At 45.7% G+C, this 20,307-nt stretch overlaps 2 protein-coding genes and 1 long non-coding RNA gene across 3 annotated transcripts; 1 reads left to right on the top strand and 2 right to left on the bottom strand.

The window, feature by feature from the left end:
- The first annotated feature begins 3,881 nt into the window (after positions 1-3,881).
- On the top strand, positions 3,882-5,987 carry LOC101785242 (benzoate O-methyltransferase). Its single transcript, XM_022829772.1, has 2 exons — positions 3,882-4,331; positions 5,059-5,987. The coding sequence occupies exons 1-2, from the start codon at positions 3,882-3,884 to the stop codon at positions 5,428-5,430; spliced, it is 822 nt and encodes a 273-aa protein (XP_022685507.1). The 3' UTR covers positions 5,431-5,987.
- Positions 5,988-6,772: 785 nt separating this feature from the next.
- Positions 6,773-10,552, bottom strand: LOC105915086. Its single transcript, XR_002675606.1, has 2 exons — positions 8,312-10,552; positions 6,773-7,924 (listed from the first exon to the last, which is right to left on the bottom strand). It is a non-coding gene; the product is annotated as an uncharacterized LOC105915086 (long non-coding RNA).
- A 1,910-nt stretch (positions 10,553-12,462) lies between these two features.
- Positions 12,463-14,312, bottom strand: LOC101784846 (F-box only protein 13). Its single transcript, XM_004984033.3, has 2 exons — positions 14,026-14,312; positions 12,463-13,912 (listed from the first exon to the last, which is right to left on the bottom strand). Exon 2 carries the CDS (start codon positions 13,886-13,888, stop codon positions 12,668-12,670), a length of 1,221 nt encoding a protein of 406 aa, XP_004984090.1. The 5' UTR covers positions 13,889-13,912; positions 14,026-14,312; the 3' UTR covers positions 12,463-12,667.
- Positions 14,313-20,307: the final 5,995 nt, after the last annotated feature.

Here is a 20,307-nt window from a genome sequence, read left to right as displayed (position 1 = left end):
GTTGGGGTCTTGAATCAAGCAAATCGGGTGGTCTAGTCGACACACGCGTTCACTAGGAAGTAGCAGTAGCTAACTTGCATCTAAAACAAAACCCAATCTGTTTGTGGCGGCTCTAATCCTTATTAATACCTAGGAGGACAACTAGGGGGGTGTTGGGGTCGTGCTTCAACCCTAGGACATGTCCCTAATGGACCCAAGTTGATACACGGCCCATTGGGCCAAAATAAGACGACGTAGCACCTCTGGACAGAAAATCTCTTGGTAGTATTTCGATGATTTCGGCCGCCTTAGAATAGATATGGACATGAGTTCGAATCCATATGAAAATAGACTTCATAAGGATTCCAAGGAGTACTTGAACACCCAAAACAGAGTCCGGATGAGGTCGTGGCGGCTGTTGCAAGTTGGGGTAGAGCTGCAGTCCGAATCCAGCGCCAAAACGTGTTGGATTGGATCTCTTTCTTTCCTTGGGCCAAAAGTGACGTGGTGGCCTGGTGGAGGACGTTGGGAATACTTGGACTTGGCCCCAATCTACTTCTTTGGTCCTCCATACCTTCCATGTGTGTTTAACACTATTTTTGATCCATGTATGTATTTCTGAAATTGACAACGAACACACATCATGGTGCAACATCGATTCATCAAATGTATCAAATACAATCATGGTAAAGAATTGTTTCACCTGTGAATCAAAAGTTACTAATGTGGTTGTATCTGAGCAGGTTATGTCCTCATCACTGTATGCCACAAGTGGATACGTCTTCACTCTTGGTGGTGGTGCTGTTTCATGGAGGTCATCCAAACAGACTATCTTAACGAGATCTACCATGGAAGCAGAACTTGCAGCATTAGATACAGCCACAGTTGAGGCTGATTGGTTGCGTGAACTCTTGATGGACTTGCCTATCATCGAGAAACCTATGCCGGCAATACTTATCAATTGTGACAATCAAACGGTGATAGTCAAAGTGAACAATTCTAAGGACAATATGAAGTTATCAAGACATGTTAAGAGACGTCTGAAATCTGTCAGGAAAATGAGAAATTCCGGAGTAATATCAGTGGATTACATCTCAATTGATAAGAACTTGGCAGATCAGTTCACTAAGGGGCTGTCACGTAATGTGATAGACAGTGCATCAAAGGAGATGGGTATGAGACCCATATGAGCTACACCATGGTGGTAACCCAACCTATGTGATCGGAGATCCTGTGAAGTAGGATCTGGGAAGAACAAGCTATTGGATAGCATGAGAGTATCCTACTAACCCACTCGAGAAATGATGCAACACTCTCAAACCACTGCATGGCAGGCTGGCTATTGCCTTAATATATTTTGTTGGCTTTAATTAGCAAAGATGTTGCCCTGCAGAACATCTTGGAAAAATATACCTATATGAGCCCAACTGTTGTAAGGTTGCAGTCTGTGAGACTTGGGTGATCTCTATTAAGCTCATGAAGAGACTAGGGAGTACGACCTATATGCCCCACCCGCGGGGTAGGCTACAGACAGCCAGGTACTAGTCCCGACTTTGAGTGAAACTTGTCTGCACAAAACTTGCAATTCAAGGCTTAGTCCATTGTTCAAGTTGTGGATGAATGTAGCTTGAAGCTCTAGGCGAGAGTTCAACTTAACACTCCTCGCTGAAACACTAGTATATAAACAACAGTGAGAAACAGGCAAAATCTCTGATGGGCATTTGAGATCTGGTGGGGGATTGTTGAAATAATGGGCCTAGCCCATAGTAATTTCAGAATTCCAAATAAATCTCAAAGGCCCATGTGGGCAAGAGGTGGAGTGGTGCAAGTCTTTAGTCCCACATTGCTAGTGGAGGAGAGGGATGACCAACTTAAATGTGGAAGTTTTCTCCACTCCTCCAAGCTATGTGTGTGGGGAGAGAAGGAGAGCTCCACACGCACGTGCTCGCTCGCCACGCCTCGCCGGGTCGGGCGGGGCGGGGCAAAGGGCGCGGGCGGGCAGCAGCTGCATGAATGATCCGCCGAAATCCAGCCCCTCGCCTTGCGGGGGCGTGGCTTCCTTTTGCCGTTTTATTTTTTGGTTACTTGGTCCTTAAGTCAGCGAGATATACGGAATCCTAATCGGTTTATATCACGATCGCGACGTGAGAATCATGGGCTCTCCTATATATGCGACCTACCGGCGTCTACCAAAAACCGATCTATTTGAGCTAGGATTTTTGCCTCCTCTCGCTGCTGCGCCGCCACCGTAGTCTACTCCATCCCGATTGTCGACGTGCACCGGCGATTGGGAGAGCAGCTCTCCGGAGCCGTCATCTTCAGTGATCCTGCACTGGGAGAGGGCGAACAAGGTTTTTGGGAAGCGCTCTGCGCGACTGCTCGATCGCTTCCTCCGCTTCGTCAAGTTCTTCATCGACTCCTTCACCGCGGCTCATCTACCTCTTCGTCACTCGGGCGTCACTCACCGTCGCGAACAACGTTAGGCTGCTGATCGTCATCGCCTGCTGTACCCGGTAGTCATCCAGGAGCCGATCTTCATCAAGAAAGAAATGTAGGATCTCTTATCTCAAATTATGTCTTCCATACTAGCTATTATGATCTGTTGCAGTCTGATAGCACTGGATAGTATGGTAGAATATGTGATTCTATTTGCAATGATAGATTTGTCTAGATCTTGCGTAGACATGTCTAGTTCATCGTATTCATGATTTATTTCTGGATTAAATTAAAACTAAAAGTGCTTATACATACAGTGCAGCACGTGAAAATATAACACATCAGAATAAGCATGTATCGAGATAGACCATAACAGTACTGACATGGATATGATCGAGCATTCTGTCCGAAGGAATAACAGGGAGATTACCTAATGGTATAGTACATATTCATCAGAAATCTAGGGTTCATACTATCCCTAGAACACACATGATGCATGAACTCGACAAAACATATATAAGGGAAAGCTGAGATACCCAAATTCCTCGGAACGGGTCAACCAAGGCTTTTCCAGTTAGCCTTTTGTTAGATGGGGTGCCCAAGGCTTCTCCAATTAGCCTTTAGTTAGATGGGGTGCCCAATACGAGTGTCCTACCTTTTGTCATATTTCCTGTAAAATATTAACATGCACAAAACACACATACTCGAAAATGGATTAATGTTAGATGCCAGGTGGCATATAATTAAGGTATAAATATGACAGATTATTATGCCACTAAAACAGGTAATTAATAAATCATGTATATAAGGAGTGCCAACAGAAATTGCTATATAAAAGAAACTAAAGTAGGGTTAGTGCGGCTCGTGATCCACGACGTGCATGCCGTGGTTGTTGAGATGCTGTATATGATGATTTTATAGATGCTGCACTCTACAGGTATGTCATTTGGCGTATCCACGATTATCTTTCGTTTATCTAGACGACCTTGACCTGATGCTATTAGCCTACTCTCACCTGGATGCTTCAATTATTACCATTTTTTACCATTTATTTGATGGGATTTGGTAACCTGCCCTCCCTATAAAAGGACCACAGTGCACTGCGTGTAGATTCAGATCGAGCATACAAACACTCCAGCCCCGGCCTGAAAATCTAGCTAGATAGCTACAGCCATGAATGTGGAGAAGGACCTTCACATGTCCACAGGCGACGGAGCCAACAGCTACGCTGCCAACTCCAGGCTGCCCGTTTGTACTCCATCAACTGCAATATGCAATACTGCAGTACTCTCTTCGTCCGAATTATAAGTTATTTTAGATTTTTTTAGATTCATAGATGTTATTATGCATCTAGATATAGGGTATATCTAAGTGCATAGCAAAATTTATGAATTAAAAAAGCTAAAACGACCTGTATATAATTTGGGACGGAGGGAGTACGGTGTTCACTGTCATCGCTTAATTTCATGTACGCCGTGGTGCAGAAGAAGGCACTACTGATGACCAAACCAGTGCTTCAGAAGGCCATACAAGACATGTACACGTCGTCGATCTCCAGCCGGAGCGCGGTGGTTGTCGCCGACCTCGGCTGCTCATCGGGGCCGAACACGCTGCTCGTCGTCGATGAGGTGATGAGCACACTCCGGGATTGCGCCCGTGAGGCGGAAACGACAGACGAAGACGACCGGCGTTCCATGCAAGTGCAGTTCTTCCTGAACGATCTGCCTGGCAACGACTTCAACCTCGTCTTCCGGTCACTGCAGCAGTTGCAGGACTTCGATGTGGAGGAGGAAGACGAGACGGTGGCGCTTCCTTGCTACGTTGCTGGGCTTCCGGGGTCTTATTACAGGAGGCTTTTCCCGTGCCAAAGCGTCCATCTCTTCCACTCGTCCTACAGCCTCATGTGGCGCTCCAAGGTACATATGCTCCACAAGGAAAAAAAAAGATAGTAATACTGGAGAGAAATATTGTACATGTCTATAATGTGAAAATCAAGGTATATATATACGCCGAACGCAGCACTAACTATGGAGAGTGAAAAAAAAAATGCCGGTCTACACCACGCTGTCATCAACTCAAAGAATATTGTAACTCTATCTTAAATAGAGTTCTTCTGTTGTTCAGTTAAATAAAGATACTCCTATACACAGAAGATCTGAATAATTGCTCCCTGCATTCCTCAAATAATTTTGTTGTTTCAGACAGGACACACGATCGCCAAGATACTAGTAATTTGACCATATTATAATATTATTAAACAACTTTAAAATATAGTGATTATGTAATATTTAAACTTGTATTGGAGATGAATATAGCCATACACTTTTCAATAGGTAATAATTTGAAACATTCAAATAGATGTGATAGTCAATCTAAAATCAAAATGGCAATTATTTGAAGACTGGAGGGAGTATACTTCATGGAATTATATTGTGTTCTGGTATCTAACAATGATTTTGCACCGTCAAACTACACCCCATAAACACTAAAAATATGAGTGGATGGACAATATTTAGAACCAACTAGTATGAATTTGGATTCTTTAGAATTCCTAATGGTATGTAGTTGGGAATGATAGCATGTTAAAAGATTTATCTTTAATTTTGTACGCTTCATGTATGTACGGTATTTAACTGTGTATAGGTACCTGACGATCTCTCAAATGGAACTTATCTGAATGAAGAAAACATTTACATTGGGAAGACTACTCCACCGAGTGTGGTAAAACTGTTCCAAGAACAATTTCAGAAGGACTTCAAGTTGTTCCTCACACTGCGGTGCAAAGAACTTGTTGGTGGTGGTCGTATGGTTCTGACATTTCTAGGCCGAAAGACTGAAGAGATGTTGACGCACGGTGAAGTGGGTAGCATGTTTGAATTGCTTGCCAAAGCTCTCCAGTGTTTGGTCCAAAAGGTAGGTAGATATAAGCTTCTAAGAATGTGTCAAAATTCAAACGAAATCTATGACAACTCATTACTAGGACCCGTCCTAGAACTAAAGCATTCTACAATCTAAAATCTGCAAATGTAAAAGGCCGTCCGAAGATCAACCTGGTAGTGTATCCCAAGCCACAACTACACTTAGTTACACACAAATTAAAATTCAGAATCCTTTACACACAAAGGATTGTAGTGCATTATTGTGAATCTAAGAGTGCACGCTTGGAACAGGGTCTGGTGGAAAAGGAGAAAATGAACTCCTTTAACCTTCCATACTACGCACCATCAGTGGATGAAGTAAAGGCGTTGATTGAGGAGGAGCTCTTTGACATCGAAAACATCAGACTCTTCGAGTCCAACTGGGATCCCCTTGACGACTCAGACAGCGATGTGGTGCTTGATTGTGCCAGCAGTGGTAGAAATGTCGCCAATAAGAGCATAAGGGCAGTGATGGAGCCTCTGATCATCAACCACTTCGGTGAGGCCATACTTGACGAACTGTTCATGTTGTTTGCCGCCATGGTTGCAAAATACCTCGAGATAAGGAAGGCCAAGTACCCTGTCATTGTTGTATCCTTGAAGAAGGTCAGGCATTGAATTGACCTCAGGAATATATAACGTGGTGTGCATATATACAATGTTAATCTTTGAGCACCGGAGAGCTTGAATAAACTAATTAAAATATGTACTTCTATTCTCCAAATGAGATTAAATTTGTACTTGTAAGATGGTTCTGCTGTAGTGTACATGGGACAACATCACAACAACACGCGCAAGGGTGGTTGATAAGCCCAGTGTTGTGCAAGCCGGCTTGCTGCTCGGCCCAGTTCACCTGCAAAATGTTGTGTAACTTGGTGAGCTGGAGCCTGGAAGTGGATATGTAATAAAATGCTTTGCATAGAATAAAATACTCTGCTCCACCAATCAATCTTTATTAAAAACTCCATTCCAAAGATATAGTGCAAGGAAAATGTCATGTTCAGGAGGGAAAAAAGTTTGGAAAATAAGACCTGGAACTCTTGCTTTTCCAAATCTTTCTTCGCGTTAGTGTTTGTTTTATTCACTTATTCTTTTGTATTATTTTGCTGTTGTGGGGTTATCCACATGAACAACTTTGGCATCTGCAAACCACATCTTAATAATAAGATGCAGCTATGAAAAGAGAAAGGGTATGTCTACTGTGTTTTTTTTTGTCCATTTATATGTGCAAACCACATCTTAAAGTGAAGGTACAGGTGTGTTGCAATTTAATTACTTGTGATATGAGTTAACCAAATATTATCACTTGATTAAAAACAAATTCGGAACCATTTGCTTGGTTTGTTGAGGAGTATCATCTTAAGCTTCAAAGGGTACGTAGCTTTGCTACCGCATAAAAGGTCAAAAGTGACAGGATAGCAAACGGTTCCATGAACACATTGAGATAATGACATTTTATTAGCCAGTTCCAGGAAACACCATACCATCTAACATGAGTATAACAAAGTTCTGCTGGAGGATAACTGTCTATAACGGAGCAGAACTACCAATGTAATAAATAACCAACGGTTACAAAACACAATTGTATGAATAAAAGACAGGTATATGTCTAAGATGGTTCTTCAAGGAATGCCGGCCTTTAGCAGTTCAGAACCTGACAGTGTTTTTTTTCCCGAGCAAGCTTGGGCAGTTGCTCTGCCATTTCATCATGTAAAAAGAAAGTTATGTACATTAAAAGCCCTTAGGGTTCAGAGAGAGAGAAAATAAAAGGAAAAAACAACTAGGTAGCAATATTTAGTTAGCATAGTGTTCCCAGTCTGACAACCATGGTTATGGAGGGGCAACAATGAACTACTCTGAAATCTCCATGCTACTTTGTGCTAGGCAGCGACGTCTTGGTGAATGCGGTCACAGAGCTGGTCAGCGGTCACTGATTCATTGTCAAAAACACTCCTGCAATATGTATGTTCTCTTCTGCTTTCTTCCCTTTGTTCTTCACTCAGGTTTTTTCGTGTTCTATGGATTAAGATAAGATAATCGTGCATCCATATGGCATGAGTAGTTCTTTTCTGTAACCTTTTGTTTTACTTGTTATAGCATGAATATGGGTCTTTGAACACATATGCTTGGCAAGTGGCAACTAAGGCTAACTGATGTGAAGCAGGTATCTGTTCCGAACTATTTATCTCTGACAGCAGAACAAGTAACTCTAGTGCAATAGTTGAGAGGCATTTTAAGATTTCCATGCGATTGCCTCCAATTTTCCATGTATCTTGGCAACATCAGTAACCAAAAGGATCAAAAGTCACCAGAACGTTTATATGATATGGCAGTGCTCCTGCCTTTTCTTTTCAAAAAAAAAAAACAGAACGTTTATGGCAACTGAAGCTATCAACTGCATTTAGGTCCTTTCTAGAAATAGGTTGGCTGGAAATAACTAGCGGCGTACTAAATTGCACAAGGAAAGGCAGAGCTATGCTTCAGATTGGAGTTGAAGATAATTGGAATCTTCAGAGTATATGGACACATACCTGGGGAAGTTGACATCAGAAATCGACAGCCGGCAGTGGTACACGGATATTTGTTCTAAACTATGCAGCAGAAAGGAGAACAAGTAACTTTAATGCACTAGGGCACACAGATATTTTTCAGATTTTCTCAGTAAAAGGAAAATCAAGCAGGCACCATCAGTCCATCACATTTTGACATTTTTTTTCGAGGAATCTATGGTAGGCGATTGCCGACCTGAACTTCTCATTAACAAAGTGTGGCAAATCCACGAATTGCATCAGAAGTTGCAAGCACAAAGTGTGGCAAATCCACGGATTGCCGACCTGAACTTCTCATTGACATTTGAGCTGCATTTAGATTCTTTTCAACTACCATATCCTATTTCAGTGAAACTTGGTGGAGTAATTGCACAAGGAAAATCAGAGCTACGCTTGGAAATTTCGTAGTATGGATGGATGGATGAATACCTGAAGCCTGAAGGTGAAGGTTGACATTGGAAGTCGACAGCCGGCAGCGGGGAGCCATCAAATCGATGCTTGCCGACCAGGCAACAACCGAGCCGGAGCAGCAGAAATCGCGCTCCGCCGACGTCGTCGGGTTGAGCTCCTCCAGTCCTCGCCTCGGAGTGGAGGGTCCGAGCTGCCGCCGTGCGCAGTTGGCCTGGCTGCTACGCCCACCGGCGAGGCGATGCCTGCTTCTCCTCCCGACCCCTCTCTGTCGCTCGATCTCTGGATCCTGCCTTTGCCAAACCCTGTGCGTGTGGATTCGGCACTTATGGGCGCGGGATGCTTCGCCGTGGGATAGCGGAGGAAGTCGCCGGCGGCGAGACTGTCGCCGCCCCCAGGCCCCAGAACATTTGCAAAATGCCCCCGGATTTGGATCGAGACTATTAAATCGCAATCCGAATATATGCAAATAACCCTCTATTTTTGGATCGCGATTAATAATCGCGATCCGAATGTATGCATATACACCCCTAATTTAATCGCGACTCACCCAGCCACCATCGGCCGACAGACATCTCCTGCTGCTGCCTGCTAGGCTGCTGCTTGTGATTAACTTTGTACAATCACACAGGTAAAGAAAATGTTCCACCGTCCGTCGTCTCGGAAAACTACTTGGCCCAGTAATTCGGTCCGATGTTCTTCATCAGATTCAAGTGGATGGATCATGAGTCTTTCGGTCTCTTTCCTCGCTCAGATAAAGAGGGAGAAAAGTAATCGCCATCAGAGTCTCACACACACGACTTCGCGAGACAGCAAGAAGCACTCGGTCGGAATGCTGAACGCAGCAGAAGAGAGGGCCTAGCAACGAACTCTGCCGTCTGCTGACACCGTCGCCAAAAAGATGAGGAAACGCTAGCTTTTCCGTTTCGTGGAGGGATGCAGTGCAGAGGCCGACAGCTAATGATCGCGAGGAATTCGGTTATCAGAATTTTTACGTGGATTGTCAACCGCTCCATCATTCTCCCCCCGCATCATCCACGGATGCCATCATGCCCCTGCCGTCTTTAATCTTTTCGCCCCAACAGGCACGCCCCGTTGCCATCGAGCGTGCATGGCCCCGTCATCCTACTGCCGGCGCCCGCCACCACCACAACTCCATGGCCCATGCTTGTGAGTGATACTGAGTTGTGACCTTCACAAGGTTGTCTTTGTTCCTCGCGAAAATCCAGTTGCAAAAACCTGAATGCTGAAACTTGACTGGGAGTTGAATCAGTCATCGGCCTCTGTTCTGAATCTTTGCTTCTGCATGTCGACGCCAAGCAAACAAAGGGATCTACAGCTCTGTATACACATGCAGTGCAATGCAAGAGAAGGGTATATATATAAATATATAAAAACATAATCTCAGCGAGGCGGCAGGTCTGAGCAGCTCCTAAAGCGGGTAAGCACACTTTGAGAGCCTTGTTTGCACTCGCCAAAGCGGAATCATCCCCTTCTTTCACAGGCCAAAGCAGAACAAAAGCGAACCCAAAGCACACACACCAACAGTCAGGCTCAATCCGAAAGCACGCACCTGCAACCTGCAAAAACCACGGTGCATTTTCTGCATGATATCCCTATAGCTGCTACGATGCTCTTGCTCTACTACCCCATCAGCCCCAAGAACTCTATGCTGCTATGATAGCTCTCTTTTCTCTTGGGGTAGTGGAAGCCACCCCCGCGGCCGGCCAGCCTCTTCAGCCTTCTTCCTTCCAAAGCAAAGGTGCCGACGGCTTTTGCCGTCGGCATGGGGGCGAGCTGTGGGCATGCGCCGGGGGGAAAGGAAGAGGACGCCCCCCAGAAAGCTATTTTACTTGCCGCATTGGTGTTTGTTTTCTCCCTTTATTCCCTTTTTTTTCTGATTTTGCTCCTCTGGGGTAGCAGGAGGAGCAACTTTGGCATGTGCAAACCACATCTTAATAGGGAGGTGTAGCCATGAAAAGAGAAAGGGGAAGGGTATGTGTACGGTGTTTCTTTTTCCCTTTTTCAGTGGAATGTCATCTTCAGGTCTGAATTGTTTAGATTCAGACCTGAAAAATTTCCTGCTAAATAAGCCCCTCTCATAAAAAAACTGACTCCCTGAAAGAGCATTCAGAAACCCTGTGAAATGGCTTGTCCTTTAAGTATGTATCTTGGAGGGATTTCGTTTGTGTTAATTGATTCTCTATTTTGTTCTTTGCTATTCTATACAGTCTTTGATCATGTGTAACAAAGCAGAGCTGGAACCTGTAAGTGGCTAAAACCAGGTAATGATGTGCTTTGCGTAGAATAAGATACTCTGCTCCACCAATCAATCTATATTAAATCATCCATTCCAAATCTAAGTGCAAGGGAAATGTCATGTTCAGGAGGGAAAAAAGTTTGCAAAATAAGACCAGACGGTCTTGCTTTGTTTTCCAAATCTTTATTCACATTATCGTCTGTTTTCTCCGTTTGTCCTTTTTTATTATTTTGCTCTTATGGGGTATCCAGTTGAGCAACTTTGGCATGTGCAAACCACATCTTAGTAGTAAGATGTAGCTATGAAAAGAGAAAGGGTATGTCTACTGTGTTTTTTTTCCATTTCTATGTGGAATGTGTTTTTTTTTTGTGTCGATACAACATACTATATGTCATCCTTCTTATAATGCTATATGAGACCCCCTTTTCTGCCTGTTTAATGAAAATGGAGAACCCGTTGGGAAGAAGAGGATTGCTTTCGGAAATTTTAGGATTTAGTGCGAGTTTGTTCTGAATGCTAGGGATTTGGATCCTCAAACCCTCTTCCAAACAGGGTCAGTCTGAACGAGCATCCAAAAAGTACCCCAGCATGGTTTGTTCTATAGAGGTACTATCTTGGAGGAATTGTGTGCAAAAATTATCTTATGTGTAAACCATCCTTGCATTTTTTTTAAATGTTCGAAGCCTTTATGTTTTTCCTTGGTCCTTGCTATTTTATATTATCATGATTATATTCATGCGTAACAGAAGAAAGATGAACGAAGTGGATAAAACCACGTAGTGAAGCACTTTGCATAGAATCAGATACTCTGCTCCACCAATCAATCTTTACTAAAATCCTCCAATCTCCAAAGATGTAGACGCGTAGTGCAATGGAAATGTCACGTTCAAGAACAAAAAAGTAATAGTTTGCAAAAGGTTCCTTTGCAAAATAAGACTTGACACTCTTCCTTTTCTTCAGTTCTTTCTTCAAGCTCTTTTCATTCCCTTCTTTGTGCAATTTTTTCTTCCTCCTTTTGATTACAGGAAAACTTCCTTCTATTTTTTTCTCTCAAGTTTGACTAGTCGCAACTGCACTGTATTTGCTTTGTCACTACCATAGAATTTTAGTAGGGTTGCATGATAATGATATTGTCAAATGTACTTTGCACTGGACACAAGAAACAATAACTTCCAAAGAAATTGCCATGAACAATGTGAAACTGTGACCTGAGATAAACAGAACAGTGTTCGGATTTGCACCAAAACTTAAGCATTTTGGATCCTAAAAATCTAAATCCCCCTTCCAATCAGGGCCTGTCTGAGCGAGCATCTAAAGAGTCACTATGCAATGGCTTGTTCTTAGCGAGCATCTTAAAATTCCCCTTCCAAAAAGGAGCATCTTGGAGGAATCATGTGCTAAAATTTTCATGTTATATTTGAATTTTTTTAATGTTTTCAACAACCGTCTATGTTTTTTTTTTGCTAGTATTCTATATTATCGTGATTCATGCATAACGTGTAGCCAAGTACTTTGCATAGAATCAGATACCACGCGTCCACCAATCAATCTTTATTAAATCCTCCGATCCAAAATAGCGCGAGGCAAATGACATGTTCAAGAAAAAAAATATTTAGCAAAATAAGCCTTGACACTCTTCCCTTTTTTATTCTTTTTTCCGTTCTATTTTCATTCTCTTCTTGGTGCAAATTTTTCCTTCTTACTTTTGATTACAGGAAAACTTATTTGCAGTTTTGCTCTGTTCTTGGTGCAATTTTTTCCTTCTTACTTTTGATTACAGGAAAACTTATTTGCAGTTTTGCTCTCAAGTCTGAGTGTCTGACGAGATAGGTTCCCAACTGCACTGTATTTGATTTTTCTTTGGCACATAATTTTTAGTAGCTTTGCATGATAGTCAACACAAAAACCGATAAGTAACCATGAACAATTTGAATATTAATTTTTGATGAGGGAAGAACAATCTGGAATTTGACCTGAGAGAAACAATGTCAACGAACAGTGACACTACAATTTGGTAAGTACATGCACACATGAAGAAATGAATCACACAAACGAGGAGCAAAACCAAAACTACGCTCCTTAATCAACACAGCAATCACACTTGTGATCGTACACTCTTAGACGGTGATCTCCACTCTAGGCTCGAAGGAGAAGGCGGCCAAGAACTCGTTGGCCTCCCCATCGCCGTCGACGTACTTGGGCAGCTCCTCCCACCGGTTGCTGGCCACGTCGCACATGAAGCAGCCGTTGGCCTCGCCGGAGCTAACGCAGACCATGAGGCGGTCCCCATGCCCGACGCAGTTGATGTCGGCCCGCTTCCCGTGGAACCCGTGCGACATGGCGGGCGGCATGGCGGCCACCTGCCGCCACGCGCCGCCGGCGAACTCCCACACCCGCAGGCTCGCCGTGTCCAGGTACTCCGATAGCACGACGGCGTAGGCGGCGCCGCCGCAGGCCACGACGTCGATGGAGTACTCGAAGTAGACGGGGAGGATGCGGGGCAGCTCGCGGAACGTGCGGCGCGCCGTGTCGCAGGCGACGACGGTGCCCGAGTGGCTGAGGAAGTAGGCCACGGCGCCCTCCTCGCCGCGCGCCGGCGAGGGCACGACCACCGAGGAGTACTGCTTCGACGCGCTGCGCTGCATGTTGGTGGCCACCACGTCGCCGGACTTGCTCAGGAAGTAGACCGTGTCGTCATCGCCGGCCTGCCCCGGCGCGTCCGGGCACGATGAGTCCTCGGACCTGCGGAAGAGCGGCACGGGGCCCTCCCACGAGTTGCTCGACGAGTCGAACACCACCATGGACAGGTCCGGGAGCTCTCCCGTGAAGAGTGCGACGCGGTAGGGGGCGCCGCCGTACATGGCAATCGCCTGCAGCGGCCGACCGCCCTGCTGCTGCGGCGGCGGCGGGAGGGCGCGCGACGCGCCGGTAAGCGGGTTGGCGATGGTGAGCGCGCCCGTGGCCGGGGAGCGGTAGAGGACGAGGCCGCCCGACGCGGCCACGGGCATGGACCCCGGCGCGGCGCGGCAGTGGTTCCAGCCGCGCTCGGCGGCGTCGAAGGCGACGACCGGGCTGGCGCCGTCGGAGCCGGAGAGCATGAGGAACCACGGGTCCCGGGAGGGCACGCGGGCGCAGGCGTCAAGGAACGTCGGGGACGCCGCGGCCGCGCGCCACCGGCGGCAGACGGCGCGGAGGCGGAAGTAGCTGGCCGGCGGGAGTCGCGCGAGGACGCGCTCCAGCATGTCGTCGTGGAGGTCCCCCAGGCCGGAGGAGGAGCGTGGGGACTTGCGCTTCCTGCCGTTGGCCGGCGACGGCGCCTCCACCATAGCGAGCTCCATCTGGCGTCGCGAGCTACGAGATCTCTGCAAAAGGAAACGAACAAGACGAGTCAGTTACTCTCGGTTCGAGATGCAGAAATTGGAACCAATTGGAGGCATGGACAGACAGCAGCAGGAACCAGATGCAAGTGCAGTACCTTGGGAGGAGGAGGAGATGTGGCGGCGACTGTTCGTGCTGCTTGGGCTTAATTTATGTCCGAGCGCCGGCGAAGGCGACGGGCAGGCGGAGACGCTGTGAGGAGGAGGAGGAGGAGGAGGCTGCTCTTTTTGTCTGCGTTGACATGCGGAGGGAGAAAGCGAGGTCTCCAAGTGCCACTCGATCCACCCTTCAGGCTGGGTGTTGCCGGAGACCGGAGAGTGGTGGTGGCGGTGGTGGACTGCCTGTCTGTGACGAGCAAGTGTGGGCTAGCTAAACCCACCACCTCCTGCCTCCCTATTTATACCCGTACCAGCACGGCGACGATGACGCCGACAGGCGGCAGTGCCGCCATGCCGTGCGTGCGTACGTAGAATTATACAGTAGTACGGCCATACGCTGCCCCCGTCCTACTAGTAGTCAACTAAGCCCAGATCCATGACACCCCCTTGCTTTGTGAGTAGGGGTGTTTATACCACACAAACAGTTTTTTATTATAAATTTGTATTTTTACCAACAGTTTTATGAAACTAACAATATAATCCGCTCACAAACCCATTCCCACATTTGCAATAGCTAAAAAACCGTTGTCCACTTGAAAAAAAAATCAAAAAAGGTTTGTAGTCTTGTAGAGTTGTAGTATATGGTTATTGAGATCGGGTTCTTTGGGTGGGGTTCCACTGTAGCTTGCGACCTTAGAGGAGGCTTCGCTGGTGGTACATCTACTTTATCCCAATATTTCAACATGACACCGTATCGTGTATCTGCATATCCATATCCAATACTTCAATATGGCTTTGTGCCCTTAGTATTTTTAGAAAACTCAGTGCATCAGCGTATTTATATCGGCTGATACTAATATTGGTGTTGCATAGGGCACATCTATTCGATAGTGGAGGTAGGCACGGGAATAGGACAATTAGGTGGTGGGAATGCTGTCGAAAAAAATCTACTGGTTGGGTTATCATTGAGAAAAAGGAGCGCCATGGATGCCAAGTTAGTGTGTTGAGGTCACTGAGCATGGCTCCAAGAGTGAAAGAGTTACCGGAAGTGAGGCACGTGGATAAGAGGGTGGACGAGAAGGATGAGTTTTTGATGGCATGTTGGAGTTGAAAAATAATATGGTATATTGAATTATTGATGGAGGGTTGTATTGATGGAGGAGGAGGGAGGAACACACATGGATGTTGGTTGAAAAAACAGGCGGTGCTAGTTTGTTGTTTGGATGGAGAAAAAATCGAGTGCAGCCATTATTTATTTTGTCAAATTATGTTTATGGTATGGCTCGATACTTTTGGCAAAAGAAAAAAAAAGAATCGTGTAGGAATGTCAGCCACCGCCCAAACGTCCTACCTACTCATCACCTCATGTTCCATGTACGGTAGTCTCGTCTCGTGTTTGGACTACGGTGCGTGTGTACGTTGACCATCCATCAATATTATACGAAATTTCTTGCTATCATCAAAATACTCGAAAACGCCCTTGACGGCTTGACCTCGTGTGCGTGTGCAAGAGTGGAATATGTGCATGCATGAGACATTGGGACGTGCGTCGTCGTCGCGTGAAAATGCGCTGCGCCGCACGCACAACCCGCGGGGGCGTTTGGCTCGTAGCAGGTCTAGGCGCTGCTAGCCTCTGCCCTCGCTCTGCATCGTTCTATGTGTGCACACTGTGTATACGTGACTGATCGAGGCGCCGGCCAGTCTGATTATATTTTGAGCAGGAATTGACGCTGCATTATATTAGTCCGCTTTAGCTCTTGGCGCAGTGTGCTCTGAGTAAACTAAACTGGTAGGCGATAGAGCTTTTGGATTAACAATCTGGTGCTTAGTACTATAACTAATTTGTCGCTTAGGTTTTGTCGGATAATGCACGGCGGCGGGACAGTGCATGCGTCAGAGTGATTACTAAACTAACACTACTTTCTTGTGTCACGAGCGTGCAGCTGATGCACTGGCTCGACCTCTGCCGCTCTGCGCTTTACCCGGTTACTCACTGTATACTCCCTCCCTCCGTTCTGCAAAGAATGTCCTTTAAATTTAAATTTATTCTAAGTCAAATTATTTTTGCGTATCAATATTTATAATACTAAAGAGGTATGCTATGAAAATATATTTCATACTGAATCTAATGAAACTTGCTAGACATTACAAATATTAATATATTTTATATAAAGTTACTTTCATTTTGGATGCAGCAGCAGGACACTGAAGAACAGTATATTTGCACGAGAAAACTTGAGGTTCAAGTCGATCAGCTGGACCTGAACAGTTGAAAACTTTGTGATAGGGACAAGGACAGTGTTGCACTTGGCAGAGGTCGATCTGGAGGTGCCTCCATTTTTTTTTTGTTTTTTAGAAGGAGATGCCTCCATTTTGTAACAAGAGAAAACTTGAGGCACCGCATATTTGCAAGGAAAACCTGAGGCAAAAACACCAGTCAAGTCATGCTGGGACTATGCACGACCAGCACGGGTATTCGCCATTCGGGGATGATGACTACAGAAGCGGATAATAAATTAATTAGTGGCGCAGGCCGGCAGGCGTGCCAAGCCAAGGGTTTGACCTCCGTGCAGGGCAGGAATCTCCTCACGAATTCCAAGGTCGCGCCACAAGGGCATGCGCACTGGTACTCACCCTAAAACAATACTACAATTCTATGGTTGAAAAGTTGTCAAAAAAGAACGCAACTATAACACGTACTAGTAGCGTGGGTGCACATAGCAATTTAAGTTGTGACCTGGTGCTAGCTAAGTGCGGTGCACATAGCAATTTAAGTTGTGACCTGGTGCTAGCTAAGTGCAAGGGTGCTTGAGCCTATCTTCCATTTAAAATATTATTAAATACGGTGATATATTATTTGAAGTAGAGGTACATGCGATTATTTTATCTGTGATTGGTTTGTGTGTAGAATGCTAAAGTTGCATTCTTTTTGGACGGAGGGAGTAAAAAATAAGGAGAGCTAGTCGGGCGGGGGCCGCGCTGTGAAAAAGCAGTTGCAGAAGCTTAGAGAGAGAGAGAGACATGCATGCAAGAAGATGGATCAAGCAAGGTGGTCGCATAGCCCTGCTAATGGGTTCAAACTCGTCCCAAACCCACCCTAACCCACAACAAATGAATTAATTCCCCTACTCCATAATTTTATTGTCTAAACCCAACCCGACTTGGCAATATAACCCATAGGTTTATATAAAAATCGTATAGATGTTTGCAATAAACTAAAATATCGTGTTCATACCTTAAAATTTTAGAGAAAAAATTGATCAAAATTTGTTGAAGATGACTCAGTTTGACAGTCCAGTACTTTGTACAGGGTAGTATGGTTGGACTTATATGTGGCCCTCGCGTTAAAAGTTAGACCCAAAAATTAAAATTTCGCGTTCATACCTTAAAATTTTAGAGAAATTGACCGAAATTTGTTGCAGATGACTCAGTTTGATAGCCGCTACCTTGTGCAAAGTAGTGCGGTTGGACTTATATATGAGTCCCGCGTCAAACCTAAAGAAAAAAGAACCACTTTCAACCCGCCTCAACCCGCATTTGGCATATACCCAACCCGCCCCAACCCATTAGTACTAAAACTCATTTTAACCCGTTCAAACACACACCGTGTCATAATTCGCCCCATAAAACTCATTTCGACCCGCCCCGTTAACAGGACTATGGTCGCAGGCTCGCAGCACATGCTGACATGCACCTCTAGGTGCACATTTACGTTTTTTACCTGCCGTAGATCGGCGAACAGTAGCTAGCAGAACACACCCAGGCCTTAGGCCAATAGCAACGAGGTGAAAGGGAGGGATGAGGCGCTGTCCCAGTAGATTGTCCCAGTAGAGTGCCAGCAACGACACGCAGGCGGCAGGCACTCTTGCTGTCAACGGGGAAAAAGATAAAATAGCAGGAGTGTGACTGGGTGTGAGATACAGTAGAAGGTGGCCAGGTGGAATGAAAAACTACTGAGCAGCAACCTTGAGCCTGGAGGTTGAAAAACAGTCTCGACCGCTGGAGCATGCGCCTCCCTTGCGTTGTGTTGTGTGTGTGTGTGTGTGTCTGTGCCTCTGACGCGCACGCACCGCACGGAACTTACAGCCAGGAGACAGCAGTCAAATATTCCATGCCCATCCATCCATGTCAAAGGAAAGAGAGAGAAGCTAGATGAGATGGATGGTTAGCGCAGGCGGGACAACAGCAAGGGTTGGGTGTCCATGGCCATGGCTGACCTTTGTAAAGCAAAAGCGAGAACGAAACGAGGCGATAGGGGGCGGGCGGCGGGGCAGGGGCGTGCATCGCAAAAGCAACGCAGCAGGCACCACGGCGCCACGTCGCTTTCTTTCTCTCTCTCTCTTTCCGGCTCATCTCGCCCCTCTCTCTCCCTCTCGCCCTAAAAATAAATCCATGCATTGCAGGGCCTCGTTCTCGTAGGTGGAATCTCCCTCCCTCTCTCTCTCTCTCGCTCGCTCGCTCGCCGGATCGGTCGATTTGGGCGCTGTCGCGTCCACGCTTTTGCTTTCCGCAAGTCAAAGGGGACCACGCGCACGACCCAGGCCCCGCCGCTGTGTCTGTAGCGAGTAGCGACGACGCACAGCAACAGAATACGAGGTTATTATTACCGCTTTACTTGAGCGTGTGTTCTTCATGTGAGATTATTATTGCGGGTAAAAGGAGCTTTTATAATAGATAAATAAATAAATAAACCAAAAAAAGATACCGCTGATTTTACGCGCGCATGATGGTTGACGTGCACGAAAAGGTAAGCGCGAGCTAGTTAATCGCTCGCATGATGCGTTTTGGGATGTATCAACCAGCAGGCGTGCACATCGCCAAAGCAAACGCAAAGATGAAACAAGTTAAGTGCGCACCAGCCAAATCATGCGCAATGGAACGGGCTTTTCGCCGCCAAACAGTCGGAGCTAGCCAGTACTGTACATGACAAAATTTTCAGATCGACAAATGGTGGGAATTGTCACCGAAATAGCTTCACATATACTGCTATTGAGCACAAAAAAAACTGTAAACCATAGTCTATCTACCACAATCCTAGCGGTCTGTGAAGTAAAAAAAAATGTGCAAACTAATTAAAAAAATGTAGGAGATTCCAGCTCAAAAGAAAAAAACAAGCAATTGCATGGCACTATGGGCAGAGATCTCGAGGTAGGTGGTCACCGGTCGGAGCAACGCAGCAGGGACACGCTCACTTCCATCCAGCGAAATGTCAGAGCTACCTGTCTCGGGTTGGGGCCCGCCCTGCCGCGCTGCTACCCTGCAGGCGGTGACCTGCGAGGACGTACGTGCTCCAGTAAACATGATGCAGAGGGGCCGGGGCGACCACTAGCGCTTGTCGTGTGTGCAGCCCTGCTCCCAGTGTTCTACTGTTCTCCTCTGTGCATGCTCCCAAACCAAACGAGACTGCACTGCACCGTGTTCAAAACTTTTGTTACTGCTGCTCAGGGGCTCAGAGACACCGCAGCAGAGGGGCTGAGATGGTCAGGTAAAGTTTTCAACGCTTGCATCTTGCAAATATGCAATGTAGTGCAGGACTTGTTGGACTACTCGGAGCTCAGAATTAGGACCGGCTGATTATGCACAATACTCCGTATTTCAGTAACGCGGCCGGTATTCATAGTACTCTACCACTCTGTACCGCGCATGCATGCCTGTACTATTTCCCCCAAACACCCAAAGAAGATTACGCCATCGAGCACCCTTTGAAACTTCCGTCCCAAAAGAAAGAATGCAACCTGTAAGTCAATTAATTTTAAATTTGAACAAAATTTTATAAAATAGTACTAACATTTATGATATAAAATAAATATCAATAAATTAATCATGTAATATATTTTCGTACTGAATCTATTTGGAGACGTAAATATTAGTGTTTTTTATATAAATTTGGTCAAACTTGACTCCTCGAAGCAGCACAACCTGGTACTATCAGGCTTGTCGGTGCAAATACTAAAACAAATATTTTCTGTACATATTTTTTAAAAATTAAAGCTCTTTAATTAGATCCTCCATGTATACCCTGCACTACGCACCAAGTAATGCTGCTGTAATACTTAGCTAGGCAGGTGGTAAACAGTCCAACTAAGGGTCTGTTTGGTTCCTATGGACTAAACTTTAGTCCACTGTTTTTATGCACTTTTACTCTCTAAAGTTTGGACTAAAGGTTTCAATCCTCGAGTCCATATGAGGTGAACTAAATTGAACTAAAGTGTGTTGGGACACTCCTGCCTCTCATTTAATACCCTTCCTCCCGCCGCCTCCCGCCCGGCCCCCACCACCAT

This window comes from Setaria italica, chromosome IX (genome assembly GCF_000263155.2).
Source record: "Setaria italica strain Yugu1 chromosome IX, Setaria_italica_v2.0, whole genome shotgun sequence".
NCBI classification, from domain to species: Eukaryota; Viridiplantae; Streptophyta; class Magnoliopsida; order Poales; family Poaceae; genus Setaria; species Setaria italica.
Note: the sequence above shows the minus strand (reverse complement) of the source record. Positions and strands in the feature narration are given on the sequence as shown.